Source organism: Rhinatrema bivittatum, chromosome 5 (assembly GCF_901001135.1).
Source record: "Rhinatrema bivittatum chromosome 5, aRhiBiv1.1, whole genome shotgun sequence".
NCBI lineage: Eukaryota > Metazoa > Chordata > Amphibia > Gymnophiona > Rhinatrematidae > Rhinatrema > Rhinatrema bivittatum.
This window is the reverse complement of record NC_042619.1, coordinates 318,779,910-318,796,745: the sequence shown is the minus strand read 5'-3', so window position 1 is coordinate 318,796,745 and position 16,836 is coordinate 318,779,910. Positions and strand designations below refer to the sequence as shown.

Genomic DNA, 16,836 nt, shown 5'->3' with positions numbered 1-16,836 from the left:
CGAAGTGGGCCTATTCAAGTCCCCTATCCTTCAAAAATATATACACCACCTGGCATCTTAGACTCTGACATCTTACCTATCATTGAATGCATTGCAGCAAATATTACCAGAGACATTCCTGCCATTGTCCTTGGAGACTTCAACCTCCATATCGATTCACTCCCCCTCTCTCACAGCAGCGAAGCCCTCCTCTGATCTTTTAACGCTATGGACCTCCATCAAATCATAACCAGCCCCACGCACAAAGCTGGCCACTCCCTCGACCTCATCTTCAGAAACTCCCTCCTCCTCCCACAATGCACCACCTACACTCCCGTTCCCTGGTCGGACCACTTTCTTATTAAAACTTCCTGCACAATCAAGAACATCCCCAAGCAACCTAACACAAAAACTACAATACAATTCAGGAAATCCTGTCCTAGAGATGACCTTATTGACACCCTCAATGACAACCTCAAAAATTTAGACCTCACGGACTCCCAAACTGCCATCACCTCATGGAACCACTTCACCAAAGACACAGCCAACAAACTTTGCCCTCTAATAACAAAAGAGATCCATCCCCCCACCAAAACAAAGCAACCCTGGTACACCCCTGAACTAAAACTCCCAAAACACAATCTCAGAACTCAAGAAAAAATATGGCGCAAAGATCCTTCTACCAAGCAACTCGCCAAATACAAAACCCTACTGCATGACTACAGAGCTAACACTCTCAAAGCCAAACGCGACCACTATGCCACCAAAATTCACAATTTTCAATTCAACCCGAGAGCTCTCTTATCTCCAACCTCACCAGGACTTCTCCCAAGACATTGCGAAGACCCTAACACAAAATGCAACCAGCTTGCCCAATATTTCCACAATAAGATCGCCACTCTCGCCTCCCGCTTTCCCCCTGCTCCTTCACCTACCAAATTTACCCCTAAAGTCACAGACTCCAAAATGGACACTTTCAAAAGCATCTCCCCCTCTGAAATTTCTGCTATACTTAAGAAAATGCGACCCGCTACCCACCCCTCTGACATGATCCCCTCCAAAATGCTGTAGACAATCCCAGACAGCATTTCCCAACCACTAGCTGACATTATCAACACCTCCATATCCACTGGAGATGTTCCCACCCAGCTCAAATTAGCCATAGTAAAACCCATCCTTAAGAAACCGAAACTTGACCCTGCTGACTTATCCAACTACCGACCTATCTCCAACCTCCCCTTCATCGCTAAAGTCCTTGAAAAAACTGTCAACACGCAACTGTCAAACTACCTAGACCAGCACCAGATACTCTATCCATCACAACACGGCTTTAGAAAGCGCTTCAGTACTGAAACTCTACTACTCTCCCTCACCGACCTCGTCATCAGAGGCTTTGACAAAGGTCACACATTCATTCTAGCCCTATTAGACATCTCCGCAGCCTTCGACACTATCAACCACTCTATATTACTCGACAGGCTAGCTGATATTGGCATCTCTGGGACTCCACTTCGCTAGTTCAAATCATACATCAGTGACAGACACTTCAAGGTAAAAATTGAAAACTACGAATCTGAGCCAATCGATATCACAAGGGGCGTACCCCAAGGCTCCTCCTTATCATCCACACTCTTTAACATATACCTCCTCCCCCTCTGCCATCTACTTTCAAATCGTGATCTCCCACACTTTGTCTATGCAGACGATGTGCAAGTTCTTATACCCATCACTGACTCCATCTCCAACGCCCTAAAAAGATGGGATAGTGCCCTCTCATCCATCAACTGTCTACTCACCGAACTCAACCTAGCCCTAAATCCTAACAAAACTGAACTTATGATCATGCTACAAATTTATACTCACTTATGATATGCTACAAATTTATATTCACATTCATTTGTATTCATATGTTACAATGTTTTTTATTTCAATAGTTTAATTAATTGTTATCTTGTTAAATGTAAAATAGGGCAGATCTCGCCCTATTCAACCTGTTACCTGGAAACCGATGTGATATCTCGATCGAATGTCGGTATACAAAAGAAATAAATAAAATAAATAAATCATTACACTTCAACCCATCAATCCCTTACCCACCTCCACAGCCAGCTCTCCCCTCGCCCCCCCAGTCCTCTCGCAAATCATAAGAGACCTAGGTGTCACACTTGACCCTCAATTCAGCCTACAAAAATTTATCTCCTCCACCATCAAGGTCTGTTACCATAAACTACACACCCTCAAAAAACTTAAACCTATCCTGCACCTCAACGACTTTAGAACAGTCCTACAAGCCCTCATTTTATCTAAAATAGACTACTCAAACGCTCAACTCCTAGGTCTCCCGAAGAACAGCCTTGTCCCCCTGCAGCTGCTTCAAAATGCAGCTGCACGAATATTAACAGGCACCCGCAGAAAAGAACACATCACACCTATTCTCAAACAACTTCATTGGCTCCCCATCACAGCCAGAATTCAATTTAAAACCCTCACCCTTATACACAAAGCCATCCACAACCCAGACATGCTCTGGTTCTCAGACTTTTTACACATCCGTTCCTCTTCCAGACCTACCAGAACGCCCTACACCGCAACCATTCACACACCTTCTCCCAAACTCTTCCATCTAACAGTCACCAAACAACGTGTGCTATCCCTAGCTGGACCCTCTTTATGGAACTCTATGCCCACCCACCTACGCCTTGAGACCTGCACTAAGAAATTCAGACAGAACCTCAAGACCTGGCTGTTCACACGAGCCTATGCATGAGCCCCCTCTTCTTATCTCTCCTATACTCCTTCACCTTTCCGCCCCCTCTCCGCCCCTCCCTTCGCCCTCCAGGTCTATTACCGAAAACTCCCCTTCTTAAATCACTCCCTCTTGTATTTTATTGTACATAATCTATACTGTTGACTTAGTTTTTGGGTAATTGCCAGGTTCTTATGGCCTGGATTGGCCACTGTTGGAAACAGGATGCTGGGCTTGATGGACCCTTGGTCTGACCCAGTATGGCATTTTCTTATGTTCTTATGTTCTTATGTTGTATTTAACTATGTTTTGCATTTACCTATTTGTACAGCAAAAACCTTAGTTTCCCTCCCCCCTCCCTCTCCCCCCCCCCCCCCAGTTCTTTTATCAGTTTCATTGTGAAGCCCTGTTGACTACTTTTTTGTTCCATGGAAACCGATGTGATGTTTTCTTAACGAATGTCGGTATACAAAAAACTTTAAATAAATAAATTAAATAAATAAAATAAATACATAAATGTGATTGCAATACAGTACAATCTAGTGTAGTGCAGCTAGGACATCACAGTATACTTCATCTGGTACTGGGGAGGCAAAAAATAGATTTTGCTTTGCAAAGAGATGAAAATAAATCACAGGTGAAAATACTGAAGGGAAAAAAAAGCAGTAGTGTGAATTTAGACTGTAATCTTTGAGTAGGGCAATCCAACAGTATAGAGTAATTGTTCTTGGGCATTTGTAAGGAATACTAAAGCCTGGTAAGAGCCATTGGATGGAAGAGACAGAGAGGAAAACCTACTACAATACAAAGATCACCATAAAAAAGGAACTGGGTGATGTAAGCAATAAAAAAATAAAAAAATATACAAACAATAAATAAAAAGTATATGAACAAAAAATGAGAAATAAATAATAGTAATAAAATTAATGGTAACAAATTGAAATAATCACAATAAAAACAATACGTGTATTAAACCAATGGCACTGTATAATCGTTAATAAAAATTGGTATAATACTCATTGTTTTTGATTTATTAATTTAATTTATTATCATTATCAATATTATTTATTATTACTGTTATTAATTACTTATATCTTATTCATATATCTTTATTTATTGTTTGGAAATTTGTTTTTGTTTTTACCACCTATTCCTGAAAAGCCACTGGGTGTCAGTATTGCTCCATGGCACTACAGTTGGCAGCTGCATACCATGTAATGATGATAAAGAACATGGGAAGGAGCCATACTTTAGTACAGTATTTTATTTTTTTTTCAGATTTTTATATTCTGCTTTTTGGCATTTCAAAGTGTTCATCAAAGCAGATTACATTTGTGTTCTATAGTTATTTCTGTATCCCCCACAGGGCTTACAATCTAATTTTGTACCTGAGGCAATGGAGGGTAAAGTGACTTGCCCAAGGTCACAAGGAGCAAAAGTGGGATATGACCTCTGGTTTCCCTGGGTCATAGCCCGCTGCTCTAACCACTAGGCTACTCCTCCACAAAGACATATATTTATCTGGCTTATTATGTGAGTGCTTAAAAGAATTGAATCACTACATTTTTCATCACACTGATGAGCCTTAGAAAATAAAAATGCTGAAATAGTGTAGCTTATATGTTAGTGAGAGGAAACTGGCTGGTGGTCATATTATCTCTGCTTATGATGGATTATGCCTACTTTTTATGGCTTGGTAGCTTTTCGCCTGCTCTTGTGGCCTTCCAGCTCAATTAGAATCTGCCTATACCAAGTTAGTGATTCTCCGCCTGTGTGTCGCCACACACCACTGTATCACAAAGCATCTGAGAGGACCTAGTCCTTTAAAAGTTTCTTTGGGGAACTTGAGGTATCTCTTCCTTGGCTCACTCTCTCTTCTCTCCTTACTCTCCAATGCCTTCCCTCTTCCTTGGCTCCTGCTTCTCCCAGGCTTTGTACATGAGACATAAAGCTTAAAAAAAAAAAAAAAAAAGGCCTGGAGTGGCAGCTGCTTCACTTCCTGCTGTGCAGAAGAAGGAGGAGCTACTAGCCTGGGATAGTCAGGCCCGGCAACCTCCCAGAAGGAAGGGGGAGCCTGGGAAAGAACTGCAGGCAGGCAGGCCAGGGCCCTTAATACAGGCCTGTAGGCTAGACACGATGAGAGATCCTGCAGAGTTCTCTCTGGAGTTTGTATTAATAATGTCCCAGGCTTTCTGTGCCAGGTGGAAGCCTTGCTCTGTTGTGGGGTCAGGGTCCCCTAATCAGGGTTTGATGGAGGGTAGAGGAGGGGCCCTCAAGCTGAAAAGCAGAATATAAATCAAATGAATAAATAAGGGTTTCACAGTCATGCCAGACTCCAAGGAGGGAGACTAGTCACTGGATATGTCTGAGCCTAGTGGACCCCAGAGCCCTCAGGAGGAGGGGCAGTGCTTATCGGAGAAGGAGAGTTGTGGCATAGTAAGACTGTTTCACAGGGAGGAGCTGGAAGCCTTCATTGCTAGTGTGCAGGTAGCTCTGAGGATATCAAGCTCCAGATCATATAATCCAACAGAAGGTGATTCCATACTACAGGGGATGAGAAGACCTTCAAATTCCCTTCTCCTAAATGAAGCCCTAAGGACAATGGTAATGGCAGAATGGAGGCAAGGTGATGGTGAAGCTATATCCCCTCTCTGTGGAAAATAATAAGTTGTTACGGGTGCCCAGGGTGGATGCTCTGATATCAACAGTAGCCCATGGAGCTACCATCCCAATGGAAGGGGGAACATCCTTAAAAGTCCTTGATCTGTGGAGGCTTCATAGCATGAGCAGCATTTTATTGGGTTCAGCAGTTGCCCGAGAGCCAAGACACGGCATGTCTGGAATCAGTGATGGCCTATGTGGCTGATATTATCTACCGTCTGATTAGGCTGTCCTCAAGATCAGTGGCTTCTGGGGTCATGACCAGAAGGCTTCTTTGGCTTCGCAACTGGGCAGCAGACTTGGTGAATAAGACAGGCCTCTGCAAGCTTCCCATCAGAGGGGCTACCATTTAGAGAGGCGTTAGAGAATCTAAGCCCCAAAAACGTTTGGAGGATAGAGGCTGGTCGAGCACACAAAGGATGACCGGTAGCCTTTTAAGTATCAGCACAGCGGAAGGAATGTGGGGCCAACGATTTCACATTCAGGCTAGGAAAGAATAAGCCCTTTCAAGGAGCCAAAAGATCATGAGGGGACCCATCCACAACCACAGGGAGTGGTCACCCCCCCCCCCCCCCCCCCAATGATATTCAGCGGATCCCTCTGACATTAATACGGATAGGCAGACACCTGTTGAGGTGTTATGCAGAATAGACCCAGATTACCATGGACTGGTGCATTCTGTACATAATTTTAAGAGGGTATGTGCCCAAATGCACCTTCCTAATACCAAATGCCTTTATGATTTCCCCCTGTACTTCGCAAGTCAAAAAAGGGGAGGTATTAGCAACATTATAGAAGTTGAGGGACTTGGAAGCTATGGCCCCAGCCCCCTTCCAAGAAAGGGGATAAGGGATATATTCAATTTATTTTGTGAACCCGAAGAAAGTTGGGAGTTTTCACCTTGCATTAGATTTAAAAGGGATCCTTATCTCTGTATTGGAAGTGGTAAGAAAGAGAGAATATCTATCATGGACCTGGCAAACTCCTAGTTCCATATTCCCGTCAGGACTGCATTTCTAAAGCATTTGCACTTTGCATCATAGGCCAGCATTATCAGTTCAAGGACCTACCTTGTGGGCTTGCAAGTGCCCCTAGGATCTTTACCAAGGTCACGGTGGTCATAACAGTACATCCTTACTTACATGACCTGGCTCATCAGAACTATTATGGAAAGATTAAACAATTTCTTTACTTCAGTGTTTATTGAAGAGGAGACTCATTCCAGAGACAGTTTTCAAGGGTAATGTTTCAGATGAACTGAACCAAATCATGATGAACCTAGACAATGTGGTAGGCCAAATTGACAAACTGAAGAGTAGTAAATCACCTGGACCGGATGGTATACACCCCAGAGTCAGTCAGTGCCCACTTTCTTAACATGCCCCCAGGTGTCCCCCCCCATTGGGGCACCATGCAATATTTAAATTAGGGGGTCGCGTTAGCAAGGAGGCACTAAGGTCGCTTGCGTGCCCCTAGCGCCTCCTTGCTAAGGAGAGCCCAAGTGCGCCGACCCTCCGCCTGTTAGGAAAACTGACGCCAAGTTTATTGACATCGGTTTCCTAAACGCCGCACAGCCAGGGGGTTCAGGAAATGGATGCTTCTCAACTGAGCGTCCGTTTCCTGCACCCGACTACTGGTGCTTTTTTTAAACTTTTTTTTTTTTTCCTTAAATTACTTTAGTTTTTCCTCCTACTTAATATTGCAACGATATTAAGTAGGAGGCCATGCAGAAAAGCAGTTTTTTTTTCTGTTTTTCTGTACTGGTTTAAGGAGCGCTTAGCTATTAACGCCTGCTCCAGGCAGGTGTTAATTTCTGATCGCTAAATGTGCGTTCTAGACGCACATTTTTTTTTTTTTTGCATCGGGAGTGAGTGCTAATAGCCTCAGTCACATTCATTTGCATGTGATCAGCACTATTAGACTCACTCCGCGTTGGATGTGCGTTGTAGAGGCGCTAATTGCATCGGCCCCCATATTTGTCTATCTGTCCATCAGTACACATGTATTGGGTGCTTATGTGTATGGATGGCGGGATACAGATGGTGCAGTATGGGGATTAGCACCGTGTGCTGCTGAAATCAGGGTGAGGAGGTGAGAGCTCTATACTGTCTTCACTGAAGTGTGGTGGCATGAAAGAAGTGCCAAAAGGATCCTCCAGTTGCCAAGGTTGGTAAATGGAGAGTGTTAGGAAGAGAGAATGCCATTTTACAGTGCCTCTAACCTGGTCCTTTTCTGCCGACATTTCTATGTTTCTATATGTTCCTATGTAATTTAGCTTTATAAGCCCCATCATTCCCTCAGATACCTTCTGTTTATTCCATGCCTTTTTGAGTTCAGGCACTGTATTAGTCTCCTTCACTTGGAGGCTATTCCATGCATCCACTACCCTCTGTGTAAAGAAATATTTCCTAATATTACTCCTGAGTCTACCCCTTTTCACCCTCATCCCATGTGGAGCCAGGTACGTGTGTGCACCCTGAGTCTGGCCACTAGTTGTCACCATTGTGTGATGTCTGAGACTCCCTGCCCCCTCTGTAATATACCTAGTTCCAGCTGGCCTATGCAGCAGACGCTGAGCAGATGCTGAGCTCTGGAATCAAACTCTGTATCGCTCCATGGTGAGACCGCACCTTGAATAATGTGTACAATTCTAATCGCCGCATCTCAAAAAAGATATAGTTACGATGGAGAAGGTACAGAGAAGGGCTACCAAAATAATAAGGGGAATGGAACAGCTCCCCTATGAGGAAAGACTAAAGAGGTTAGGACTTTTCAGCTTGGAGAAGAGACGGCTGAGGGGGCATATGATAGAGGTGTTTAAAATCATGAGAGGTCTAGAACGGGTAGATGTGAATCGGTTATTTACTCTTTCGGATAATAGAAAGACTAGGGGGCACTCCATGAAGTTAGCACGTAGCACATTTAAAACTAATTGGAGAAAGTTCTTTTTTACTCAACGCACAATTAAACTCTGGAATTTGTTGCCAGAGGATGTGGTTAGTGCAGTTAGTGTAGCTGTGTTTAAAAAAGGATTGGATAAGTTCTTGGAGGAGAAGTCCATTACCTGCTATTAATTAAGTTGACTTAGAAAATAGCCACTGCTATTACTAGCAATGGTAACATGTAATAGACTTAGTTTTTGGGTACTTGCCAGGTTCTTATGGCCTGGATTGGCCACTGTTGGAAACAGGATGCTGGGCTTGATGGACCCTTGGTCTGACCCAGTATGGGGCTCTGTCACCTACAGTGACCTGAATGTAAGTAGCCATGAGTTACAATGAAAAGGCATGAACTAAATACACACTAAATACACACCTAGTTTCCTGCATGGCAGTCCACAGCATTGGCATCAGGCTGGACCGACTGCATATTTTACATATATTTCTCACTGAGTTTTGTTTCATTAGATAATGGCAGCAGGGCTTGTAAACTGGAGAATACTGGAGACATTTTGGGTGCGACCAGTGAATCCTTTTTTTGCATGTTTTTGCCTATGGGAAATCAAGTCTCTTGTCCATATTCTTTCATATACGGTAACTATACCTTTGATTAACTATGCTGGATCTCAAATTAGCGATTCAGTCACCATATTAAATAGGAATACTGGTACCTAGGTTTTTCATCTTCAGTTTCCTAAAATATATTTTTTATGGATAGAAAGTTAGAAAACTAGGAATTATGGTACATATGCTGAATTTTTTAATACGCTGAATGTTTTTCGCACCATACTTCAGATACGTGTTACACAATTTCTTTTGTTTCCTTTCAGGCACTCTGGCAGGAGTGATAGACTTGGCAGTGGACTGGATGACAGATCTAAAGGAAGGCATTTGTCTGTCTACGTTGTTGTACAGCCATGAACAGTGCTGCTGGGGATCAGATGAAACAACCTTTGAGAACAGGGACAAATGTCCCCAGTGGCAGAAATGGTCCGAACTCATGGTTGGCCAGTCTGAGGTAAGCAGGACCTGATTGTAGTGGCACGGTCTGAGATAGAAACTACAGGTACTTGTGATTATCCTCTGGGATTCCTGTTTCTTCCTGCTGGATGGCAGTACTTCCCTGTATACAGTAATGCTTAGTTGGAATGACAAGCTCTGCACTTTTAAGGCTGACAGGTGAGTTCTTAGTTTTTAGATACCGCGGGTAAATGATTACCTATCTTTTGGACCTGTTTGATTACTGACTAAAACATGTAAGAGTCGTGTTCTGTCTAAGAGGTAGCATCCCATTGCGCTAAGTGACTTTCTTGGTGTGCATTATACCGTGCACCTTAGAATGAAGCATTTCTCACTGTAGAACTTGCTGCTTGCATCATAAATGGAATTATGCCCTTAAGAATGGGTGGCCTTCAACTCACAGGTATCAGACCATAAGTATAACTTAAATTGTAGCACGTTCCACGAGGAATGCTCCTCAGTATCCTAAAACTTGACTCTTCGCTCGTATGAAGACTTGAGTTGGGTTTCTTTTGGCTACTTTTAATCACAACTGTAATGGGAACTATGCGTCGATGACTGTGTTTTGTAGTTAGGATTCCTTTTAAATAGTTACGAGTTCAGGTTGTCCTAGAGCACAGAGAGTGCAGCATGCACACCGCGCATATCTTATGTTATAAGGCAGCATCCTGTAGAAATAGTAAGTCTGCAGGACGTTGCCCTGCTTACAGTCCTTTATCCTGCAGCATTACTAATTTTGGAGATGCGACAGAAATACCCGGCAATGCATCTGACCAGGTCTGTTGCTTTTATTTCCCCAGGGTGCCAGTGCTTATATTCTAAATTATTTTCTCTACATACTATGGGCACTGGCTTTTGCTTTCCTGGCCGTCTCCCTGGTCAGAGTGTTCGCACCTTATGCTTGTGGATCAGGGATCCCGGAGGTAAGACTTGCGTTTTTTTGTTTTGTTTTAACCATAGCTCATCAATGATTGCAAAAGTAGCAGTTTTCCCTCCTAGCCGACACGTGTCATAAATGTGTTCTTGAACAGCACATTTAACCCACCAGTTTTAGAGGAAAATGCGAAGAAAGTCTTCCGAGCAGTCACTCTTTGATTCTAGCTTTTTCCTGTTGAAACAGCAAATGCTGGAGGATGGCCTCAAACCTTCAGTCAGAGTAGCATGCAAATTTTATTGGGCCCAATATTCAGAGGTATCCAGTTATTGTAATTCAGCCAGATAAGACTTATCCAGCTAACCTACCTGCACAGCTGTGCTTCTGAATATTCCTTTTGAAATCGCCACTTAGCCAGATAACTCATATCTGGCTGTTTAGACCTGCTAGGCAGATAAATCCGAATCCTGGCACTTATCAGGCTACGAAAGAGAGATAAGTGATTTCTCCCCGATCCACCCATTGCCCGCCCATTAGATATTGGGCTATCTACTTAGCTGGTTAAGTACTTATCTGGCTAAGTTGCGACCCCTGAATGAAGCCAGATATTCAGAGGCCACCACTTAGTCAGATACGTTGCTACTTATCTGGCTAAGTAGCACTGCATATCGACCTCCCCATGTTTTGTTTTGTTAGATATTTCAGATGTTAATGAAAACAAGCAGAATTATAAAGATCACCCCATTGGGTTCTTATTTCCTTTCACTGCTAAGGACATTGTCACAGGCAAGCAGCTCCAGCAAACCTAATCCCCAGGCAGGAGCAACAAAGGGATCAAGACCAGGGCAGTGCAGGGTCTTCTGCCTGAGTGGCCATCTCTGGTTGAGCCCGGAGGTTCTGGTGGTCGGCAGGACTACACTAGCGGCGCACTTGAAGTGGGGTTCAGGCAGAGGTGAGGGCAAGCAGTGAGCAAAGCAGAATCTAAGGTCAGACTGGGTCAGGAACAAGAAGTCAGTCCGAGGCAGAGAAACGGCAGGGCAGGCAGGAAAAGGGGCAGACAAAGAGACGGGTAAGGGCAAAGGCAGGGCAAAACTGGAACAGGGAGCAAGGCAGACAAGATACCAGAGGGACGAAGACAAGAATAAGGCAAAACAAGGGCAGGACAAGCAAGAAACCAAGGCCAGGACAGGGCAAAACAGAAGCAAAATGCAGGGCAATACAGGGATCAGATAAACAAAGACAGAAAACAAGCAAGAGAGCCACTGGAAGGCCACACAGAAAACAGAGAGAAGTAAATGGCAGGAGGAGCACTAGGAGGCCACACAGAAAACAGAGAAAAGGAATTGGCAGGAGGAGCACTGGGAGGCCACACAGAAAACAGAGAAAAGGAATTGGCAGGGGGACCACTGGGAGGCCACACAGAAAGAGAAGTAAATGGCAGGAGGACCACTGGGAGGCCACACAGGGAAACAGAAAAGGACAAGGCAAAACAGGAAACGAGATAAGGCAAGGTAAAGTGCAATGATGGCCACAACAAAAAGCAAGAGAGATTTGAAGATGAGGCTGTGGGCTGTGTGTGAGGCAGGCTTTTATGGCGTGACAGGCTGCCACATGTGCTTGCAAGACAAGCCTATGCAGTTCAGACTGCAGCCCACTGAGGACCCCTAGAGGGAAAAATAACCCATGCTATAGTTATACAATGTTAGGTTCACTATTAGATGCTACCACCCAAGAAAGAGATCTAGGTGTCATAGTGGATAATGCATTGAAATCGTTGGTTCAGTGTGCTGCGGCAGTCAAAAAAGCAAACAGAATGTTGGGAATTAATAGAAAGGGAATGGTGAATAAAACGGAAAATGTCATAATGCCTCTGTATCGCTCCATGGTGAGACCGCACATTGAATACTGCGTACAATTCTGGTCGCTGCATCTCAAAAAATATAATTGCGATGGAGAAGGTACAGAGAAGGGTGACCAAAATGATAAAGGGGATGGAACAACTCCCCTATGAGGAAAGACTAAAGAGGTTAGGACTTTTCAGCTTGGAGAAGAGACGGCTGAGGGGGGATATGATAGAGGTGTTTAAAATCATGAGAGGTCTAGAACGGGTAGATGTGAATCGGTTATTTACTCTTTCAGATAATAGAAAGACTAAGGGGCACTCCATGAAGTTAGCATGTGGCACATTTAAAACTAATTGGAGAAAGTTCTTTTTCACTCAGTGCACAATTAAACTCTGGAATTTGTTGCCAGAGGATGTGGTTAGTGCGGTTAGTATAGCTGTGTTTAAAAAAAGGATTGGATAAGTTCTTGGAGAAGAAGTCCATTACCTGCTATTAATTAAGTTGACTTAGAAAATAGCCACTGCTATTACTAGCAACAGTAACATGGAATAGACTTAGTTTTTGGGTACTTGCCAGGTTCTTATGGCCTGAATTGGCCACTGTTGGAAACAGGATGCTGGGCTTGATGGACTCTTGGTCTGACCCAGTATGGCATGTTCTTATCCAGGTATTTGTGAAGAGGTCGATATTGAAAAGATTTATGTGATTGAAATAGGGTTTTACCCACATAAATCTTCCTCCTTAAAAATACGCCCCCGCCCCCCATGCATTGTTTGTTCATAGAAATAGCAGGCCTAAAATTATCTGGATAGCTTTATCCCACACATTCAGCAGGAAACTATCTAGACAAGTTCTGCTGAAAATCCAGATAGTTATCCAGATAATTTACCGACTTATTGAATTATGAACCTCTGAGAGATTTTTTTCTGTTAGTGAAGACACAGCTTCTCAGATACTTCTCTGGCACCGAGTAGAATTACAGAGCCTTTTTGACTTGTCTGCTCTGAGTAACACTGACTTTTTCCTTCGTCTGATCAGTCTTGCTTCTTGCCTTCCAGATAAAAACCATCCTAAGCGGTTTCATCATCAGAGGCTACCTGGGCAAGTGGACTCTCCTGATCAAAACCGTCACCCTGGTCCTGGTCGTGTCTTCAGGCTTAAGCCTTGGCAAGGAAGGGCCGCTGGTGCACGTGGCTTGTTGCTGCGGGAACTTTTTCTGCAGCCTCTTTTCCAAGTACAGTAAGAATGAGGGAAAGAGGAGAGAGGTGAGCTGTTTCTGTTTGTGCTTCTCTGGATCTCTCTTCTTCTTTTTATTTGTTTTGTGTTTTGTTTTTTTTCTCACCCGTCCTTTACTTGCAAATGTTTGTGTTGCAGGTGCTTTCAGCGGCTGCAGCTGCAGGAGTCTCTGTTGCTTTCGGTGCACCTATTGGTGGTGTGCTTTTTAGCCTGGAAGAGGTAAGGAACAAGAGTTCATTGAATTATTATAATTTTGGCATTTACATAGCGCCCTAAATCAGGGAATTCTACAAGTTACCTATAGATATAGTGAGGCCCTTCCCAAAACCGCTCACAATCTAAGGATAACTTTCAAACAACTGCATGCGATGAGATACATACGAGTATGTGCCATGCATAGTTTTACCATAGTAATTTATAGCATCCACATTTCACATATGCACATATTCTAAAGCACACATATGTTTACAAATGTGCAAATACACACATATTTAAAAAATATACACACTTACATACGCACGAGTGAAATTACCACTTTAACCAATTAGTCCACCAGATTGCCCAGTCCCTCTCCAGAACATCGATACCCTCCTGGCTCTTCAGCCTGAATCCCCAGTTTACCCAGTCCTCCGCCCAGTCAGTACTACACAGCAAACACATTTAATATTACTTATGCCAGATAATTAGCAGGTGTAAAAATATGCAAGTTGGCAAATGCACACACGTGTGTCTTTTAAAATAGCAAGTTACGAGCCTAAGTGTTGGCCCTTCTCAGGAATGCCCCTAGATTGCCCCTTTTTACATGCATATATGTGTGCACGAAAGTGAAAATATGCACATATTTTGGACTTCTATAAAATATGGAATATGCAAATAGATCCTACTTATGCGTGTATATGCTAAGTTTTATGTGTGGAACGTTTTGAAAATTCACCTTTAAATGGGCACCAGAGGAAATAGGAGATAGAGAGGGAAATGTTCCTGAAGATTTTCAAAGCAGATTCCTGTGCGTGAGTTTGCTTTGAAATCCTTGGGTAATTAGCCGAGTAAGCACACACATTAAACTTGCACCTCCTCTTGGGAGGGTGCAAGTAACGTGTGTACGCAGGCCTGCATCCTTTATAAAATCTAAAATATGTGTACACGTGCCGTCGCCACCACCATCTCTCCCCCCCGGAACACCCTGCTCAATGCCTGTAAAAGCACGCGCATAATGGAGTTATCCGAACACTTCTACATTCACTCAGCCGTGGGCTATTTTAGTACAGCCATTTCCGCGCATAAAACCAGAAAATTACTCTCAAAATGACTTGTTCAAGGTGGGTGAGAGAAACCACATTTAAAATCAGGTCTCCTGTTTTTTGGGCTGGGGAATATTATGGGTTGGGTGGAGTGGTGGCAGGACAGAAGATGTTACAAGGTTTCACATATTAGATGGAATTGGATATTTACAGGCTTGGATTTACAGAATGTTTACCGGGGTGGGTTAAAATTGTTTTACTGATGGCAGTCTTGGTATTTTGGCAAACCATCTATTTTATTATAATGAATATTTTAGAACTGTTATATTTTATGTTTAAATCATTTTTATTGAAAGAGAACGCAAAGAACAACATTCACTGAACAAGCCAGGGCCACTGGTGGGTTCTTTCCCGTGCCCCTATTAATCCTAGAGCCCTTCCTAACAGTGCCCCTCCAACCCCTCTCCTCCTGGCACGGCCTCTACATCCCCCCCCCCCCTCCTGGAGAAGTATGTAGGTCCACATGTAAGAGTGGCTCAGTTTTACTCTCCAAAGTTGTTCAAAATATCGCTACAAGCTTTAGGTGCTTCCTACTGAACACATAAATCCCAGATCTGTAAGAAAGTCTTTTTCTTTCGCAGTAGGTCAGTCTGTTCAACGTATTTATGGAACACACACATGCTATGCACTGAGTTCCTCCATTGGTTAATGTTGGCGCATCGTCTCTCATCCGGCACTGCAGGCTAACATTTTTAGCTAGCAATAAAATTTTGCTCAACCAAACTCTCACATATTTCTGGCCAGGAGCCATACCAGTCAGATTATCAAAAAGCAACACCTCAGGACATAAAGGCAGCAATTCTTGTGTCTCTTTGTGAATATATGCAATGACATTTCCCCAATATGTATCAATACACGGACACTCCCAAAATTGATGCCCAGAGTCCCCTGAAAAGATCCACACTTGATGTATAGATCTGAGTTAGTAAAATGCATTTTACAAGCTAATTTCTGCAGAATGTTATATCTCATTAGAAATTTATAGCTTCCCCTAATGCTAGCTTACAAATAATTGAACTCAATCTCTTAAAACACTGTGCATTTATTTATTTATTTAGAAACTTTTATGTACCGACAACCGTTTGCACATCGTATCGGTTTACAGATAACTTAAAAACTTTTAGGCAATGCCTTTACATGAAACGGTAACTGTGAACTAAGGAACAGCAAACTTCTAAATAAACTACTGTGCATAGTGTACTGCATACTGTGCAACAGCAAACTTCTAAATAAACTACTGTGCATAGCGCTCCTCTGCAAAATTAAATTCCAATTCCCTACCCCAGCTTCCCATATTTTGCTGAGACCTTACTGTGCAAAAGCAAACTTCTAAATAAACTACTGAGACCTTACTGTGCAACAGCAAACTTCTAAATAAACTACTGTGCATAGCGCTCCTCTGCAAAATTAAATTCCAATTCCCTATCCCAGCTTCCCATATTTTGCTGAGACCTTATTTCCCATCAGCTTCTGTTACAGGAAGGAAACTGTGACAGACTGGGTCCTCCGTATCAAATAATTCAGACAAAAAATCCGTTTTCATGAGTCCAGTCCTTTATCCCTAGTGAGTGTACGTACTGTCAAGCTTGTAAATAGGAAAAAAAATGTTTTTGAATGAAGTCAAATTCTATAAGCAGGTCTCGAAAAGATTTTATGTGCCCCTCTTCATCCATCAGTTGTGCTATCATCCGCAAGCCCCATTCGCCCAACACCCGATTTTGAGAGCCTGGCAAAAATTGGGTGTTCCCTAGGCAAAAATTGAGATGTAGAGGATGGTAATTTGACAGTGAAACACACATATCTCCAGGTATGCACCAGTGGTGTAACTAAACTACTGTGTCTAATATTGTCAGATAAAGCTTCCGAAGAAGAGTGTAAGACAAACCCCGGGCTCAAAGGATAGAGACATTTCTCCTCTAAGGTCAAGAGAGTAATAAATCGAATGCCAAGAAGCCAATTGGCTACATGTCTCATATTACATGCAATGTTATACAACTTTCAATCTGCCAACTGTAAATCCCCTCTATCCCATTTGCCTATCAATGAAATTCTCGGTTTTCCAATTTTCCAAAGATGTTCTCTCAATAATTTTTCAAACTGTCTCACAACTTCCAATTATGCAGAAAACGTTTCATGGCTAGAATGGTTGTATTTTATGCATTTGTTTTATGATGTGTTGATGTACATTTGTAATTTTATTTTATGTGCAATGTAAGTAGCTTTGAGCATTTGTTTT

The 16,836-nt window shown here is 42.9% G+C and overlaps 1 protein-coding gene across 2 annotated transcripts in view; it reads left to right on the top strand.

Annotated features, from left to right (window-relative positions):
• Window positions 1–16,836, top strand: part of CLCN4 (chloride voltage-gated channel 4) — a 107,561-nt gene that overhangs the window by 54,133 nt on the left and 36,592 nt on the right. For both annotated transcript variants that reach the window (XM_029604357.1, XM_029604358.1), the window contains exons 4-7: window positions 9,156–9,343; window positions 10,146–10,268; window positions 13,122–13,328; window positions 13,438–13,518. In XM_029604357.1, the coding sequence (XP_029460217.1) occupies window positions 9,156–9,343; window positions 10,146–10,268; window positions 13,122–13,328; window positions 13,438–13,518 (599 nt within the window). The remainder of the gene's footprint in view (window positions 1–9,155; window positions 9,344–10,145; window positions 10,269–13,121; window positions 13,329–13,437; window positions 13,519–16,836) is intronic.